General features: G+C 43.1%; 1 protein-coding gene across 1 annotated transcript in view; it reads right to left on the bottom strand.

The window, feature by feature from the left end:
- LOC124802804 (cyclin-K) overlaps positions 1-17,106 on the bottom strand; it is a 67,906-nt gene that overhangs the window by 17,367 nt on the left and 33,433 nt on the right. The window contains exons 4-5 of the mRNA XM_047263808.1: positions 13,726-13,831; positions 13,567-13,624 (exon numbers count right to left, since the gene is read on the bottom strand). Coding sequence (XP_047119764.1) covers positions 13,567-13,624; positions 13,726-13,831 — 164 coding nt within the window. The remainder of the gene's footprint in view (positions 1-13,566; positions 13,625-13,725; positions 13,832-17,106) is intronic.

Raw genomic sequence — 17,106 nt, 5'->3', positions numbered from 1 at the left:
CCACACGTCACAAATTTTTATCTCAATTGCTTCTTTTATTATGCTATCCCAGAGACTATTAGCCCATGTAATAACAGATTTTTCATTGCATACAAGACTGTCCACTTTCTAGAGCACGCTCTGCTACTGCTGATTTCTCAGGGCACCAGAAGCAAAAGCATCTCTTGGGCTCTACACAGCACTGTTCAACAGTATGCATAGTCTGTCCAACATAAAACCGTGCACACCTACACAGACCTTTATATACTTATGGTGTTCTGAGGTCTTTCACAGGCCTCATGAGATGCCAAACTTTTGATGGAATTCTGAATAGTGAAACTATTTTATACCTCTTTAGGAGCAGGCTAATTTTTCCTGTTGCCGAGTCACAAAACAACGAAAATGCAAGCTTCATTGAGTCCTCCTCAAGGTCCTACTGCTTACGTGTTTTTGGAAAGACGGCTTATGAAATCTGGTTGGTTGGTTGATCGGGCTGAAGGGACCAAACAGCAAGGTCATCAGTCCCTTGTTTCAAATGTGGTCCATTCAGATGGATCGACATCCCAGAAAAGTCAAAACGATAAAAGGTAAAAGGCTAAAAAAATGTAAAAGTGTAGCCGTGTTGTCAACGGGGAAAGCAAAATGAGGGAAGTCAGCAAGTGAGCAACCCCAAGGTTATGCTAGAGGCAATACAGGCAAGACCACCTGCTATTCAAAAGCGTTCAACCGCTAAAGTGTGTTTTGTAAAAAGAGACTAACCAAATCTGAAAAGTGATAAAAACAGAGTGAAAGGGAAAGAAAAAAGGATCTCTGCCTGCCAGGGAGGGGAGTCACGAATCTCCTAACACAGCCTACAGTGGGAGACACCCCAACCCTCTCCGCCCTGCCCCTACTCCAGAGAGAGATTAAGAACCTTAAAACTGAGAATAAAAACCACTTTCATGGAGGAAACTGCAACCATCCGGGAATCGTCTGCCAATATTAAAGGTAAAGTGTGGGGAAGTCTGTACTTAGTACGCAGAGCCAAAAGAAGGGAGCATTCCACCAAAATGTGGGCTACTGACTAGAAGGCTCCACAACCACAAATTGGGGATGGCTCATTATGCAAAAAAAAAACCACAGGTCAGCCTAGTATGGCTGATGCGGAGACGACGACAGGGTGGTCGAGTCCTTTCGGGAGAGGCGCAAGGAAGAACGCCATGGGACAGGTGTCACCTTAATTGCATGATGTTTATTAGACAGGGAAGTAGCCTCCCAAGAGTTGGCCCACGATTGTGCGAAGTGGAATTTGATGTGAGGCTGTAAATCCGCCGCAGGAGGGGTTACAGAGAAGGGGGGCAAGTGACTGTTCCTCCAGCCAAATGATCAGCAAGCTCTTTACCTGGGATACCCACATGGCCAGGGACCCAAAGGAAGTCAACAAAACAAGCAGCATCCTGAAGATCAGCAACACTGTCATGGATGGCAGAGACCAAGGGATGGCAGTTAAAACACCAGTCAATAGCCTGAAGGACACTCATTGAGCCCGTACATAACAAAATGCGGTTGAATTGGGACCGTGTAATAAATGTAAGAGCTTGGGAAATCTACATCTATTCCGCAGTAAACACCCCACATGTAGTTGGCAGGACATGATTTTCCGTGCCAAAAGAGGACTTTAAGGCATATCTCACATAATCAGTAGATTTAGAGCCATCAGTGTAAAAAACAACAGCATCCTGAAAGTCCTATAAAATTCGGCAGAATAAACAACGGAACACCATCGGGGGGGAACAGAATGTTTCGGACCTTGGCGGAGATCCATCCGAATCCCAGGCCGAGGAAACATGGGAGACAGGACAAAGAAGGAAGCTGAAAATCACGGCAAAAAGACGCAAGGCGGAGCCCAACCGGTAAATCCGCCCGAGGGTGGGAAACAGGTGGGCAATGTCCTCGGTCTGGGAACAGGATAGAATAGGAAGGATGAGTGGGAGAAGAACGGACAGCGATTGCATAAGAAACCAGAAGCTGGGACTGACCAACAGAAAAGGGGGAATCCCAGCTTCAACCAGGAGACTATCAACAGGGCTAGTAGGGAACGCACCGGTGGCCAAACGGATACCACAATGGTGGACTGGATCAAGGAGGCACAGTGTGGGAGGAGCAGCCGAACCATAACTTGACAACCATAGTCCAAGCGAGACAGTACTAAAGCCCAATAAAGGCGGAGAAGGGTGGAGCAGTCTGCACCCCAAGAGGTGTGGGCAAGGAAGCAAAGGACACTGAGTTTACGGAAACATCCTACCTTCAGAAGTCTGATACGGGGCAGCCAAGTGAGCCTGTTGTCGAAAACAAGACCCAGGAAACAAAACTGTGGGACCACAGGTCATCGTTATGCATTGAGATAGAGCTCCAGATCAGGGTGGACCGTGGTACGGCGACAGAAGTGGACCACCCACGATTTTCAAGGAGAGAATTGAAACCCGTGTGTGGGTCCATGCAGAGGCATGCCGTATAGCGCCCTGGAGCTGCCGCTCTGCAGAGGCCATCGAAGAGGAACTAACCCAAATGTAGAAATCATCCACATACAGAGCAGGGGTGACCACAGGACCGATGGATACCACAAGTCCATCTAGAGCAATGAGGAAAAGAAGTACACTCAATACGGAACCCTGTGGGATGCCATTCTCCTGGGTCCATGGAGAACTAAAAAACAGTACCAACCCGAACCCTGAATGACCAAAGGAACAGGAATTAGCAGATAAAAATTGGGACTGAGTCCCAAAGACCCCACTCAAGATGTGTAAGAAAAATGTGATGGCACGAAACCATGTCATAGGCCTTGCGAAAGTCGAAAAATACTGCAACCAAATGGCGGCGCTGGGAAAAAGCCTGCCGAATTGCAGATTCCAAGTGAAGTAAATGATCGATCTAAGACCGTCCCTCTCGGAAGCCACAGTGGTAAGGGGACAATAGATCCCGAGATTCGAGGACCCAATTGAGCCGATGGGCTACCATCTGTTCAAGTAAATTGCAAACAACGTTTGTCAGACTTATTGGCTGATAGCTTTCGACAAACAGGGTGTTCTTACTAGGCTTCATGACGGGAACCATTATGCTATCCCTCCATTGAGAAGGGAAGTCACCCTGGAGCCAAATATGGTTAAACCCTGGAGAAGATATAGCCGTTGTGGAGCACTGAGATGTTGAAGCAATTGGTTATGAATGGAGTCTGGGCCAGCGGCCGTACCATGAGAAGACGAAATTGCGGAAACAAGTTCCCATTCAGTAAAAGGTTCGTTGTAAGATTCTGACTGACAAGGGGTAAGGGACAGTAGAACCGAGGGAAGAAAAAAAAGCATTACTAACACACCCGTTTGCTCTGTTTGATTAAGTAACGAGCTTTGGTGTGAAGGCGTTTAAAGGTAATAAGATTGACAGCAGATGGGTGCCTCTTACAGTGTTCCAAAGCTCGACGATCACGGATGCAACAGCAATGGCCAGACTCCACCACGGGACTTGCCGGCCGCGAAATGGTCCGGATGAGCGTGGGATAGCAAGGCTAGAGGCACGAACAATCTCATAAGACACGTCACAGAGGACGTCATCAATACAACCAGACAAAGAGGCCAATCGGCACGTTGGAAAGACCAACGAGGTAACCTGTCCATCAGGGAGCGGGAAGGGGGAGAGAGAATCAAAGGAAAGTGGTCACTATCGCAAAGGTCGTCATGTGGGGACCAGTGTAATGAAGGGAGGAGGGAGGGAGAAGAAAGAGAAAGATCAATGGCAGAAAAGGTACCATGACCGGCACTACAATGAGTAGGAGAGCCATCATTAAGAAGGCACAAGTTGTGGTTTGCAAGAGCCTGGTCTATGAGAAGACCCCGACTAGATGGAAATGCACTGCCCCAGAAGGGATGAGGAGCATTAAAATCCCCGAGAAGGAGGAAGGGAGGGGGCAGTTAAGGCAGTAGGTGTAAGAGTCCTGTCAGGAGGGGGAGAAAGATTTCAAACCATGACCTCAGAGTCCAGGTGGACCCTAACAGCAACCACTTCCAATGTAGTTTGAAGAGGAATCCACGTGCTAGCAATGTCCGTACGGGCCGATGTACAAACGCCACAAGAGGCCCACAGTGGGCCGACCCGATTTCGACAGAAAGCACAGAAACCACGGAGGGTCGGTGAGTGATCATCAGTAAAACGAGATTCCTGTAGAACCACACAAGCTGCAGAGTAAAATCAAATAAGGGATTTCAACTGCGGAAGGTGCCAATAATATCCATTACAATTCAATTGGATAACCACAGAATGACGATTCAAATAGGGAGTGAACAGGCTAAAGCCAGTTATGCCGCCGGGTCACCACCGTCACCGACAAGGAGGGAGCAACATCCATGAACAGCAGGTCAGAGTCAGGTTGCGAAGGTGGGGACAGGACCTCTGGCGACACCAGAGGCTCCTTGTCCCGGGACTTGTGTTTCTTCTTCTTTTCTGTTTGAGATCGAGGAGGGATGTGCGGCAAAAAGGAGCCAGCTGCAGCAAGATCTGGAACAGAAAGAGATTGGGCGATCTGGGAGTCCACAGACTGTGGTTCTCGTGGTGGTCATTTGGCAGCAGACCTTTGGCCTGGAAGGTGCCAGGAAGGGGGATCCCGGAAGGGGTGCCCTTGACCAGCAGACACTGAAGCAGTGGGACACTTCTCCAGCTGGGGAGGGTTATGGGGGGGGGGGGGGGGGGGTTTCGGGACTGGGGGAAGGAAGGAGTGAAGATGTAACTAAAGCATAACTAGACGTCATGGACACAGGATGAAGACGTGCATACTTCTTACGAGCCTCAGCGTAGGTTATATGATCAAGGGACTTATACTGCTGTATCTTCTTTTCCTTCTTATAAACTGGGCAATCCGGTGAATGTGGAGACTGATTACCATGACAATTAACACACAAAGGAGGGGAAACACAGGAACTCCCCTCATGGAGTGGACGTCCACGGTCACCACAGAGAGGGGCCTGCGATCAGCAGGAAGACATGTGGCCAAAACGCAAGCACTTAAAACATCTCATAGGTGGTGGGATGTATGGCCTCACGTCACATTGATAAACCATAATCTTGACCTTCTCAGGGAGGGTATCCCCTTCAAAGGCCAGGATAAAGGCACCAGTATCAATGCGATTGTCCTTCGGACCCTTTTGAACACACCGAACAAAGTGAACACCCTGCTGTCCAAGATTGTCCCCAAGTTTCTTATCAGTTTGAAGGATGAGGTCCGTGCGAAAAATTACACCTTGAGCCATATTCAAAGATTGGCGGGGGGTAATGGACGCAGGAATTGTGCCAAGATGGTTACAGGCACGAAAGGCCGCAGACTGGGTGACTGAAGCAGTTTTGATCAACTAGCCCGACCGCACCTTGCTCTGAGAGTACACTTCACCAAACTCTCCCCACAGGTGCCACCCAGCCACAGCAAGGGCCGTCTGGCACAGCGGCCATTGCCGGGAGTTCCAATGCTCCAGGACGACAAGCAACCACTCCTAGGCTTACATGAGGTGGTCACAGCTCAGGTATCAGAAGTGTGATCCCAGTATTTTCAGGGAGGTCAACCAAAAGGGTACATAGCGACCCCACCACATGGGCTGGCTACCATGCTGGCTATGTACCCTAGCATCAGACAATGATGTGAAGGAAAAGGTGGAAGGAACTAGGACGACGACACGTCGGAGACACTAGGTAAGGTGCTCTTCCCCAAATGGCTCACACTATGGAATAGAAATTTAGTAATGGAGGTCAAACCCCAGAGGGGGACCAGAGAATGCCAAAAGGATGAGGTTATTACGCAACAAAACCAGCCAACATAACCAGGAGGATTGCGGGGCCAACATAAACACATAAACAAGGACACCAATAGAGGAAGAGAAGAGGGCAAAGAGGAAAGAGCAAGGACACAAAAGGAGGGGAAAGGAAAAGAAATGCAGCCCAGGAAAGAAGGAATGCTGCAAAAGCTTGGGGCCCCATGCTTGCCACGCACATACTCACGAAAGGAACGTGAGTCCCCTGGGCAGGAGGGGGGGGGGGGGGTTTCAGCTCGATCTTGATGCATCCCCCCCTAGAATAGAATATTTCTGTGACAGATGTTAACTTTTAGTGTGCAGATATCAGTCCATGTAGGTGAGTTTATGGTAAACATTATGGCTGAGACATACATTTTCTCCGCGGTGGACAAGGACATCAACAAATGGCAAGGCACCATCTGTCTATCGCTACTGTGAACTTGACATTGTGACGGATACTGTTGTTGTGACCCAAGAATTCTTCCAGCTTTTCACTTCTATGAGACCAGACAATGACTTTGTCATCAACCTAACGATGAAAGCAATTAGGCTTTGCAGGAACGATATCCGGGGTGATGTCCTCAAAGTACTCCACAAACAGGTCAGCTTATAACTGGAGCTAATGAGATCCCGATCGTGATGCCATCCATCTGTTTAAAATAGTCTTCATCACAAAATGATTGACTGACCTGGCCTTTTAACACTAACCAAAACGGCCTTGCTGTGCTGGTACTGCGAACGGCTGAAAGCAAGGGGAAACGAGGGCTAGTAGAAACCCTTGGGTAACAGAAGAAATATTGAATTTAATTGATGAAAGGATAAAATATAAAAATGCAGTAAATGAAGCAGGCAAAAAGGAATACAAACGTCTCAAAAATGAGATCGACAGGAAGTGCAAAATGGGTAAGCAGGGATGGCTAGAGGACAAATGTAAGGATGTAGAGGCTTATCTCACTAGGGGTAAGATAGATACTGCCTACAGGAAAATTAAAGAGACCTTTGGAGAAAAGAGAACCACTTGTATGAATATCAAGAGCTCAGATGGAAACCCAGTTCTATGCAAAGAAGGGAAAGCAGAAAGGTGGAAGGAGTATATAGAGGGTCTATACAAGGGCGATGTACTTGAGGACAATATTATGGAAATGGAAGAGGATGTAGATGAAGATGAAATGGGAGATATGATACTACTGCATGAAGAGTTTGACAAAGCACTGAAAGACCTGAGTCGAAACAAGTCCCATTAGAACTACTGACGGCCTTGGGAGAGCCAGTCCTGACAAAACTCTACCATCTGCTGAGCAAGATGTATGAGACAGGTGAAATACCCTCAGACTTCTAAAAGAAAATAATAATTCCAATCCCAAAGAAAGCAGGTGCTGACAGATGTTAAAATTACTGAACAATCAGTTTAATAAGTCACGGATGCAAAATACTAACACGAATTCTTTACAGACGAATGGAAAAACTGGTAGAAGCCGACTTCGGGAAGATAAGTTTGGATTCCGTAGAAATATTGGAACACGTGAGGCAATACTGACCCTACGACTTATCTTAGAAGCTAGATAAAAAAAGGCAAATCTATGTTTCTAGCATTTGTAGACTTAGAGAAAGCTTTTGACAATGTTGACTTGAATACTCTCTTTCAAATTCTGAAGGTGGCAGGAGAAAATACAGGGAGCAAAAGGCTATTTACAATTTGTACAGAAACCAGATGGCAGTTATAAGAGTCGAGGGACATGAAAGGGAAGCAGTGGTTGGGAAGGGAGTGAGACAGGGTTGTAGCCTCTCCCCGATGTTATTCAATCTGTATATTGAGCAAGCAGTAAAGGAAACAAAAGAAAAATTCGGAGTAGGTATTAAAATCCATGGAAAAGAAATAAAAACTTTGAGGTTCACCGACGATATTGTAATTCTGTCAGAGACAGCAAAGGACTTGGAAGAGCAGTTGAATGGAATGGACAGTGTCATGAAAGGAGGGTATAAGATGATCATCAACAAAAGCAACACGAGGATAATGGAATGTAGTCGAATTACGTCGGGTAATGCTACGGAATTAGATTAGGAAATGAGCCGCTTAAAGTAGTAAAGGAGTTTTGCTATTTGGGGAGCAAAATAACTGATGATGGTCAAAGTAGAGAGGATATCAAATGTAGACTGGTAACGGCAAGGAAAGCGTTTCTGAAGAAGAGAAATTTGTTAACATCGAGTATAGATTTAAGTGTCAGGAAGTCATTTCTGAAAGTATTTGTATGGAGTGTAGCAATGTATGGAAGTGAAACATGGATGATAACTAGTTTGGACAAGAAGAGAATAGAAGCTTTCAAAATGTGGTGCTACAGAAGAACGCTGAAAATTAGATGGGTAGATCATATAACTAATGAGGAGGTATTGAATAGGACTGGGGAGAAGAGAAGTTTGTGACACAACTTGACTAGAAGAAGGGATTGGTTGGTAGGACATGTTCTGAGGCATCAAGGAATCACCAATTTCGTATTGGAGGGCAGCGTGGAGGGTAAAAATTGTAGAGGGAGACCAAGAGATGAATACACTAAACAGATTCAGAAGGATGTGGGTTGCAGTAGGTACTGGGAGATGATGAAGCTTGCACAGGATAGAGTAGCATGGAGAGCTGCATAAAACCAGTCTCAGGACTGAAGACTACAACAACAACAACAACAACAACAACAACACAAAAAAAACATGAGAATCTCAGTGTTATTAAATAAGTCCCTAGCAATGTCGTCAAATAACTGGAAGAGCAGATCTACACAATCTTTGATGGGAATGCATGTGGACAGTGACAGCACATCAAAGCTGACCATATCATCTCCTTTTCCAAGATGCAAGCAAAATAATTCAACTGATGAAGTCAGCCGTATCCTTGATGTGGTACACACAGTGACCAATGTGCAGAGTAAGGAGACTGGCCAGATGTACTGGAAGTCTAAGTTGGCTATCCAGTGGTGCTCACACTGGAAAGTAGAAGTGTGGTGTTCTTACAAAGTTTTAGAGGGTCATACAGTGTATGTGGTCGAGGATCCTGAGGGAGAAGACTTTTAATGACATTTTTATACTGAAAGACTCTTGGGAATCTCTGATCTCTTTCACATTATTTTGTATGTTGTGTCCCTTGATAATTTTTGGTGTGTCACCTCCTCCAGTATCAATCGAAGCTTTGTGTCATAGTTGACTTGTTCCATAATTATGGCTGCATGGCCCTTGTCAGCAGTCAGGGCTACGAGGAGAGGAAGCTTGAGAGAATTTTTTTGGTACATATCACTGGGAAACCATGCATCCGTATGTCATTCAAATTTGCCTTCTGAATGAGAAACTTACTGCATAATTTTTCCTTATACGCAAAATGTAGATGGTGTTACTCCTAGCAGTATTCAGTTGCACAGCTATGGTATGCTAGTCTCTTTCATATCCAAGCCTGTGGAGCACTTTATGCCAATTGAAATTTTACACATAGGCATAGACCTTCGGGGCACTTTGGCATAGAATATGAAACCCAGCAACAAAAAAAAATTTTTTTGGAAAGATCTTTGATGTGCAGCAACATGTAAGCTGCATACCTTCATATTAGGAAATTATAAATTTGAATTCCACCAAAAACTACACGTTAGTTTCCAAAGCATTGAAATTGAGATTGCTTTTGTAAGCCAATCATAGCACATCTCGCATGATCTCACCAGCCATTGACAGCAGATGTTCAAAGCATAGAACATGTGATGTAGTCAGCCAAATACGAAAAGTTAATGCTTTAAAGTAATATATATACTGCAGCTATAAGAAAAGCTACGCTTTCACATATAATATTGATCTCTAAGATTAATAAGCTACTAGAGAAGCTAAGCTTTCACATGCAATTTTGGTCTTTTTTGCGTGTGTTACACTTTAAGATCCATTTAACAAATGTGGCAGTAAAATTTGAAATAATGGCAAATTTCTGGTCTTCTGGGCTTGAAATTATTCTAAGTGGCTGGTTCTCAAAGGGTTAAATTCTAAACAAAAGTCAAATGCTTTGTGATTTATGAAAAATCACACACTCTCACAGGTAACATAATTCATCTTGTATAAAAGGAAATTTACTTCGAAAGTACCACTTTTCAAATCATCATTCATAATATTTTCTTGAGACCTGTTAGAAATAGGTTCATTTCAGCAGTTGCCAGAAAGCACCAGGAAACAGGCATTAATGCGCATGTGCAGTTATGACAGCATAGGAAGCCTGTATGTTCATACATATAAAGCATTAAAAGATCTTACATTACATGATAAAAGAAACAGAGGATACTCCTAAGAGCATCAGAATTTCATAAACCACACTAAAATGCATAATCTGACTTGACGTGCACATTCATATGTCCAGATTCACAATGCAGTAGGCCCCAACGTGATATTAAGGTTTAATACCATAAATTATCTGGGAGTAGGCATTAGGAGTGGTTTAAAATGGAATGATCAAATAAAGTTGATCATCAGTAAAGCAGATGCCAGACAGATTCATTGAATGGGTCCTAAGGAAATGCAATCCGAAAACAAAGGAAGTAGGTTACAGTACAATTGTTCGCCCACTGCTTGAATATTACTCACCAGTGTGGGGTCCGTACCAGATAGGGTTGATGGAGGAGATAGAGAGGATCCAATGGAGAGCAGTGCGCTTTGTTACAGGATCATTTAGTAATTGCAAAAGCGTTACGGAGATGATAGATAAACTCCAGTGGAAGACTTTGCAGGAGAGACGCTCAGTAGCTCGGTACAGGCTTTTGTTGAAGTTTCGAGAACATACCTTCACCGGGGAGTCAAGCAGTATATTGCTCCCTCCTACGTATATCTCACGAAGAGACCATGAGGATAAAATCAGATATTACAGCCCACACAGAGGCATACCGACGATCTTTCTTTCCACGAACAATACAAGACCGGAATAGACGGGAGAACCGATAGAGGTACTCAAGGTACCCTCCGCCACACACCGCCAGGTGGCTTGCGGAGTATGGATGTAGATGTAGATTTTCGCGACGTAAATTTTCTTGGTGTACCAGTACTCTTATCATCTTGTTTGGTTCTTTATTATGGCATAATGTTATGCGTGCCAGAAGATGAAAACGTGCACTTAAAATTCAGTGAACAGTTGGGACTAGCCTATACTGTGGAATGAAACACTTCGTTTCAAATAAATTAACTACCTCAGTGGAAAAGATTAATTAAAGCCAAATTTCTTTAACAAACTGACAAAAATAGCTTCAGTGTTCTGTAAGATGATTAATGCTTGTCTACCAAAAACTTGGAAATAAAATAAAATCAGAAAACTGAAACAAATTATATATTTCAGCCTTCCGCAATTATGTGAATGTATTTTAATTCACTTGATAGCTCCCGGCCACAGAAATTGGTTTTGTTTTCATCTGACGGAGCTGTAAATGAAGAGGAAACAGCAAAATCACTAAATGTAAACAGGGGACCCCCTCCCCACAACAACTCAGATGCTCTGTGCATGCGTGAAGCTGGCTGCTTGGGCGTCCCACAAAAATTTTTCCGTTTAGCATCTGGTTTCATGTAGCCAGAAGCGGGAGAAGGTACTGCTCATATGCGACTGACTGTACATGTGCCTGACCCCTCTGGCAACTGCTCAAACTAATCTTATGTAAACAGTTGTGATGTTACGCTCATCGAAAGCAGTTCGTTGTTACCAAGTATTGCATAGTCTTCGTGCTATGGTCTTTGACACATTTTGCTGTTGGCAGATGCCTTTGTGTACATGGTATTTTGTTGTTGTAAAAGGCGCATTTCCTTCGCAATTAACATTTTTGTTATTTTTTCTTTTTTTTGTTTATGTTTTATTGCTTCAGTAGTATTCTGCAGTAGCGGGATGCAGTTTTTTTTTTTTTTTTTTAAGGAAATCAGTTATTACCAGTCAAAATTACAAAAATGTAACTGAAACAATGAAAAATTCTCGGGATCCCAAAAAAGTCTTGGGTTATTATTGGTTTTCTCCCAGCAGAAAAAATTCCCGGATTTTCCCTGGATTTCCCGGGGCATGTACACACTGTAATATACAGATAATCCAGGCAGGAATAACAAGAATGTTATGTGAAGGATACAACGCTACTCACCATGGACAGAAATTGATTCACAACTTGACTAACCTTCCAATGTAGAGTGTTAGCTTGTTAGCTGAGTTACAGTAATCATGACTATTTTTGTACAGGCCATTGCTGTAAATCCCTTTAATGCATTGAATGATTCTTTCCTTACACCACAGTTAACATTAGAGCTAAGCTATCGGCCATTAACATTGTTAACAACAGGGGGAAAAAAAAACCACCTACTGAATACCACACGTAGGAGCAACACCATCTGGATTTTGTGTATAAGGAAAAATTATGCAGTAAGTTTCTCATTCAGAAGGCAAATTTGAATGGACATACAAGTGCGTGCTTTTGCAGTGATATGTACGGAAAAAATTCTCTCGAGCTTCCTCTCCTTGTAGCCCTGTCAGCTGACAAGGGCACTGCAGCCATAATTATAGAATGAGTCAACTATGACACAAAGTTTCAGTTTAAGCTGCAGGCAGCGACATCAGAAGTTACGAAGGAACCCCACACACAGAATAATGAGGAAGATGTCGGAGATTCTCAAGAGGTCTTCACAGGAAGAGAATGTTATTAAAAGTCTTCTCCCTCGGGCTCCTCTACCATCTACATTGCAGGGCCTTCCAGTTTTACAAGAACAGCACACCTTTATGTCCCATCGTGAGCAATACTGGACTGCTAACTTACAGACATGCAAAACATCTGGCCAGCATCCTTACTCCACAAACTGGTCACTGTGCACCACATCAAGAAGACGGTTGACTTGATCAATCAAATTAAATGAATGCATCTTGGAAGAGAAGGTATTATGGCCAGCTTTGATGTGGCATCATTATTCGCGCACATTCCCATCAAAGATTCTATAGCTCTGCTCTCCCATTTTGTGTGTGATGGAGAATATTTTAACTAGAGGGGTGGCATTGCAATTGGGATACAAGCTTCTCTGGGTACTCTTCTGGATCCTCCGATTTACATATTTTCGGAAATACAGCTTGCAAAATCTGACAGTTGTTTTAGCTGTTTTCCTTCAATACTTTCTGCAAGTGGCTCAATTCCTTTGGCAGTTTTTCAGTGTCTGAGACAGCTTCCACTCAATGCAGAATGAAAACAACTGCTATACATTTATGATGGCAGTGTTGTCATTGTGTCTGAGACTAACATCTCCTCTATATAGTGAGTAGTAATCTACCCTTTTCACAATACTGTTGTAATACATATACCGTATTCTTTCCACAGCATTTCTTGGAGTCTTAGTGAGGCATAAATTTGGTCTGGAATGAAAGTTACCAAACATTATCAAAATTGTGTATATTAGAATCTGTCAGTCTGCAGCTAGCGATCTAGCAGTTAGCATTGCTGCCTTTAGATCATAGGGTTCCGAGTTCAATTCCAGGCCAAGTTTTAGATTTTCTTTCTCAGAGACTGTGTTTGTTTTACATACCATTTCATCTCTTCATCACAAAGATGCAACAATTGCCATAGTTTTGTCAAATAGATTGGAACCAGATGTTTAACATCTCCAAAGTTACCTCCCCGGTCAATAATGTTATATGATTATTTCTAAGTCCATTACAATCTGACAATTCCTATATTACATAGTTTCTGCACAACAGAGAAAATGGATCATAATTAAAACCTTAAATTTATGTAATTATTGAATACCACAGAAATCAGTTTACCTATCATTCACAAAAGTCCATGCCATCTGGACCATCTTCTGTAATTTGCTTTTGTCTCCTGCAAAAGAAACATCTCACTGTAAATTCACGAAAATGTTGCAACAGAATACTGAACTTTTAATTTATAAAGGATGTTCAAAACATAATGATTCACCTCACCTTTAAGACATTTGGCATACTTCAGCAGGTAGCTATAAGGATGTTCAACTTGTAAATCAAATTTGATCGTCTGAAGCAATATTCTCTCAAGCGTCATGACTTCTTCCTGTAAAGTAAGGAGATTGACACACTTTTAAACTTTAATAGTTCGTAAATTCGAGTGTCTATAATAATGAAATGGATTATTACAACAAAAAAGGGCTCTCTCTCTCTCTCTCTCTCTCTCTCTCTCTCTCTCTCTCTCTCTCTCTCTCTCTCTCATGGTGATTTTTTCTACCATGTCCAAACTGTAGGGATTGATTGATGAGAGGATATAGAATTAAAAAAAGGTCTAATGAACTTAGTCCAAAAATGCATAGTTCCCATGCTAGAGACCATTTATTCAATCATACTTTGTTACAGAGACTGCAGTCTAATATGCAGTGTTCCTTGCACACACAGTTACAGTATGCATGGTTTCCTCCTCGAGCTTGGTACTGTTCCTCATGCATCATGCCCTAGCTCCCTTTCCTGCCATAGTAACTGGTAATACTGTGTTCGACTCACTTCTCTTGCTGACTTACCTTGCAGTCGATGCAGTACAGCATTGTACACAATGGGTCTCTATTCGAACTGAGAGCTTGCCAACATGGTGTTTACTTATGGAAAGGCAAATGGCAATGGCCAGTGTGCAGTAAGGTTGAATCAGGAGACCTATCCTTGCCAATAACAACCACAGACAGCAACAATGTTTTGCCATTTGTCTGAAACAGGGTAACTCAGGAAACAGGAAATCACAAAGGACGTACCCAAAATGTTTGGACACCAGACTTGGAGGAAAATGTGATTAACTCAGTGGGAAGCAACCACCGTGTCAGTACCAGGCAGTTGGCCCACCAGTACGAGGTAAGCCAGACAACTGTGTTGAACATTCTGACAATTGTTACTACCCTTAACACTTACAGTGTGTGTAGGGAATACTAGTGACAAACTTTCCACATTGGAGGAATTTTGTCACTGGTTTCTTCACAGGATTCATGTCATCCATCCTATTCACAGATAAGGTCACCTTTATATGGAGTGGTATCTTCAACAAATTCCATAACAGTCATCTATGAGAAATATGCAGAACCCCCATGATATGGTGGCAGTGAATCATCAGCATCAGTGCAGCTGTAATGTATGGGCTGGGATAACTCATGACCATATTTTGGGACCAGTCTTCCCTCCACATCACCTAACAGGCCAGAACTACTGGCGTTCCTTGTGGGTGACTTTTCCTACCCTGCTGTAAGATGTACCACTTATGTTTCAAAGGGTTATGTGGATGCTACACAATGGTGCTCCAGCCCACTTTGCCATTAATGTATGAACGTATCTCAATCGTGTCTTCCCTGGTCGATGAATTTGACGAGGGGGGCCAGTTGCATGGCCTGCTCGTTCACCAGATCTCAACCTGTGCAATTTCTGTTTATGAGGCCATCTCAAAAGTATCATGTATGCAGATCACATTCCAGATGTGGAGACACTGGAGCAATGTATTCATGCTATCTTTGACAATGTTCACAAGCAGCCTGGCCAATGTGAACATGTGAGATGGAACATGGCACGAGTTGAAACCATTTTCAACACATACTGTAACTGTGGCTGTATGATACAGTGTTTATTAGACCGCAGTCTCTGTAACAATGTATGCTTGAGTAAGTGGTCTCTAGCATGGAAACCAAGCATTTGCAGACAAGTTCATTAGACTTTTTTTGTTCCGCATCCTCTCATCGATCAATCCCCAGAGTTTGTACATAGTGGAAAAAAATCACGCTATATATAGTGCTGCACAGGCACACTTAAAGGGGAGAAGGTACCTTCTAACTCTGCCATGTCATTTCCAGTGTACCTTTTCTCAGATGTATTAACAACAGAACAATGAAATTTTTCTTACGTACATTTACATTATTTGCTAAAAAGCTGATACTTTTCTCAATACAAGGGCTGTTCAGAAAGCATCTGACATTTTTTATTGTTGAAACCAACAATGGTACTGGGGCATGCACCCACTATGTCCGTAGGCACGCATAGTGCACATGCCCGATTTTTTTCAAAAAGTTGCTGGCTTGTCATTGACAAGTAAACACATGTAAGTGGCAGTAGTCTGATTTTGCGTTGAGGGCAAGAAGACAAAAAGTGGAACACTATTACTGCCTCAAATTTTGTTTTAAGCTTGACAATTCTCAAGTTCAAACAATCTGCAACATTTGACAAGTTTTTGTAGAGAAGCAATGAGTGCCACAGAGATAAAAGAGTGGTACAACCACTTTAAGGTAGGTCCTCAACATGTGCAAATTATGTTACTGATCATGTAAGTACCCTAGTGATGCAGAATTGATGAATAATGATCAGATGACTTGTGGATTAGTATTGGATCCATTCATTCCATTTTAACGTACCATTTGGACTTCAGGCAGATCTCAGCAAAATTTGTGCTGAAGTTCAGAGATCGTACAGGACATGCTGGATACTGTGAACAGTAAGCCCAGCTTTCTTAACACAGGGATCAATCCTGGGTTTATGGGTATGACCTAGAAACAAAGTTCCAGTCATCATAATGGAAGATCCATCATCCCCTAAGACCCAAAAAAGTGAGGCAGGTCCACAACGATGTAAAAGTCATGCTGACTGTCTTTTTTATTCCAGTGTTTTAGTCTATTACAAGTATGCCCCACAAGGTAAGAACCACTACCGAGAGGTTCCGCATAGCATTAGTAAAGCAGTGAGATGCAAATGTACATATCTGCGAGCAGTGGACACCTTACCATGATAATGCAACCACTCATTGTTCTCAATTGATTCAGAGTTTTTTGTGCAAATACAACATGGCTGTGGTTTGGCAGCCTCCCTATTCTCCTGGCCTAGTACTGAGTGACTGCTGGCTTTCCCTAAATTGAAAGATAATCGCAAAGGGACCAGATTTCAGAACAGGAAGACATTATGTGCAATTTGAAAGAGCAACTGCAAACCATATCAAAATAAGCTTTCCTGCGATGCTTCCAGCAGTGGCAGCAACATTGGGGGAGCTCTTTTTTTTTTTTTTTTTTTTTGGGCGCAAAACTTCTATGGTCATTAGCGCCCAGCCCGTGACGTAGGAAACAGGAAAAAAACGAAATTTAAAATCAGCAGCAATGGGAACAAGGTCATAAAATTTGAGAAACTAAAGGCAGAAGGAATGCTTAAAAATCCACTATAGAAAGGGGTTGGTTGTCCCCAAAAAAATCAAATGACTGACGTCATTTCACTGTCACTAATAAACTGTAGAACGCGGTCAGCTGAGCGCGTGTCATCTGCTAAAATCGACGATAGATCAGGCGATAGCTGTAGACGGGAGCGTAACGGATTAAAATAGGGGCA

Source organism: Schistocerca piceifrons, chromosome 6 (assembly GCF_021461385.2).
Source record: "Schistocerca piceifrons isolate TAMUIC-IGC-003096 chromosome 6, iqSchPice1.1, whole genome shotgun sequence".
Lineage (NCBI taxonomy): Eukaryota > Metazoa > Arthropoda > Insecta > Orthoptera > Acrididae > Schistocerca > Schistocerca piceifrons.
The sequence above is the reverse complement of the archived record's forward strand: the minus strand, read 5'-3'. Positions and strand labels throughout refer to the sequence as shown.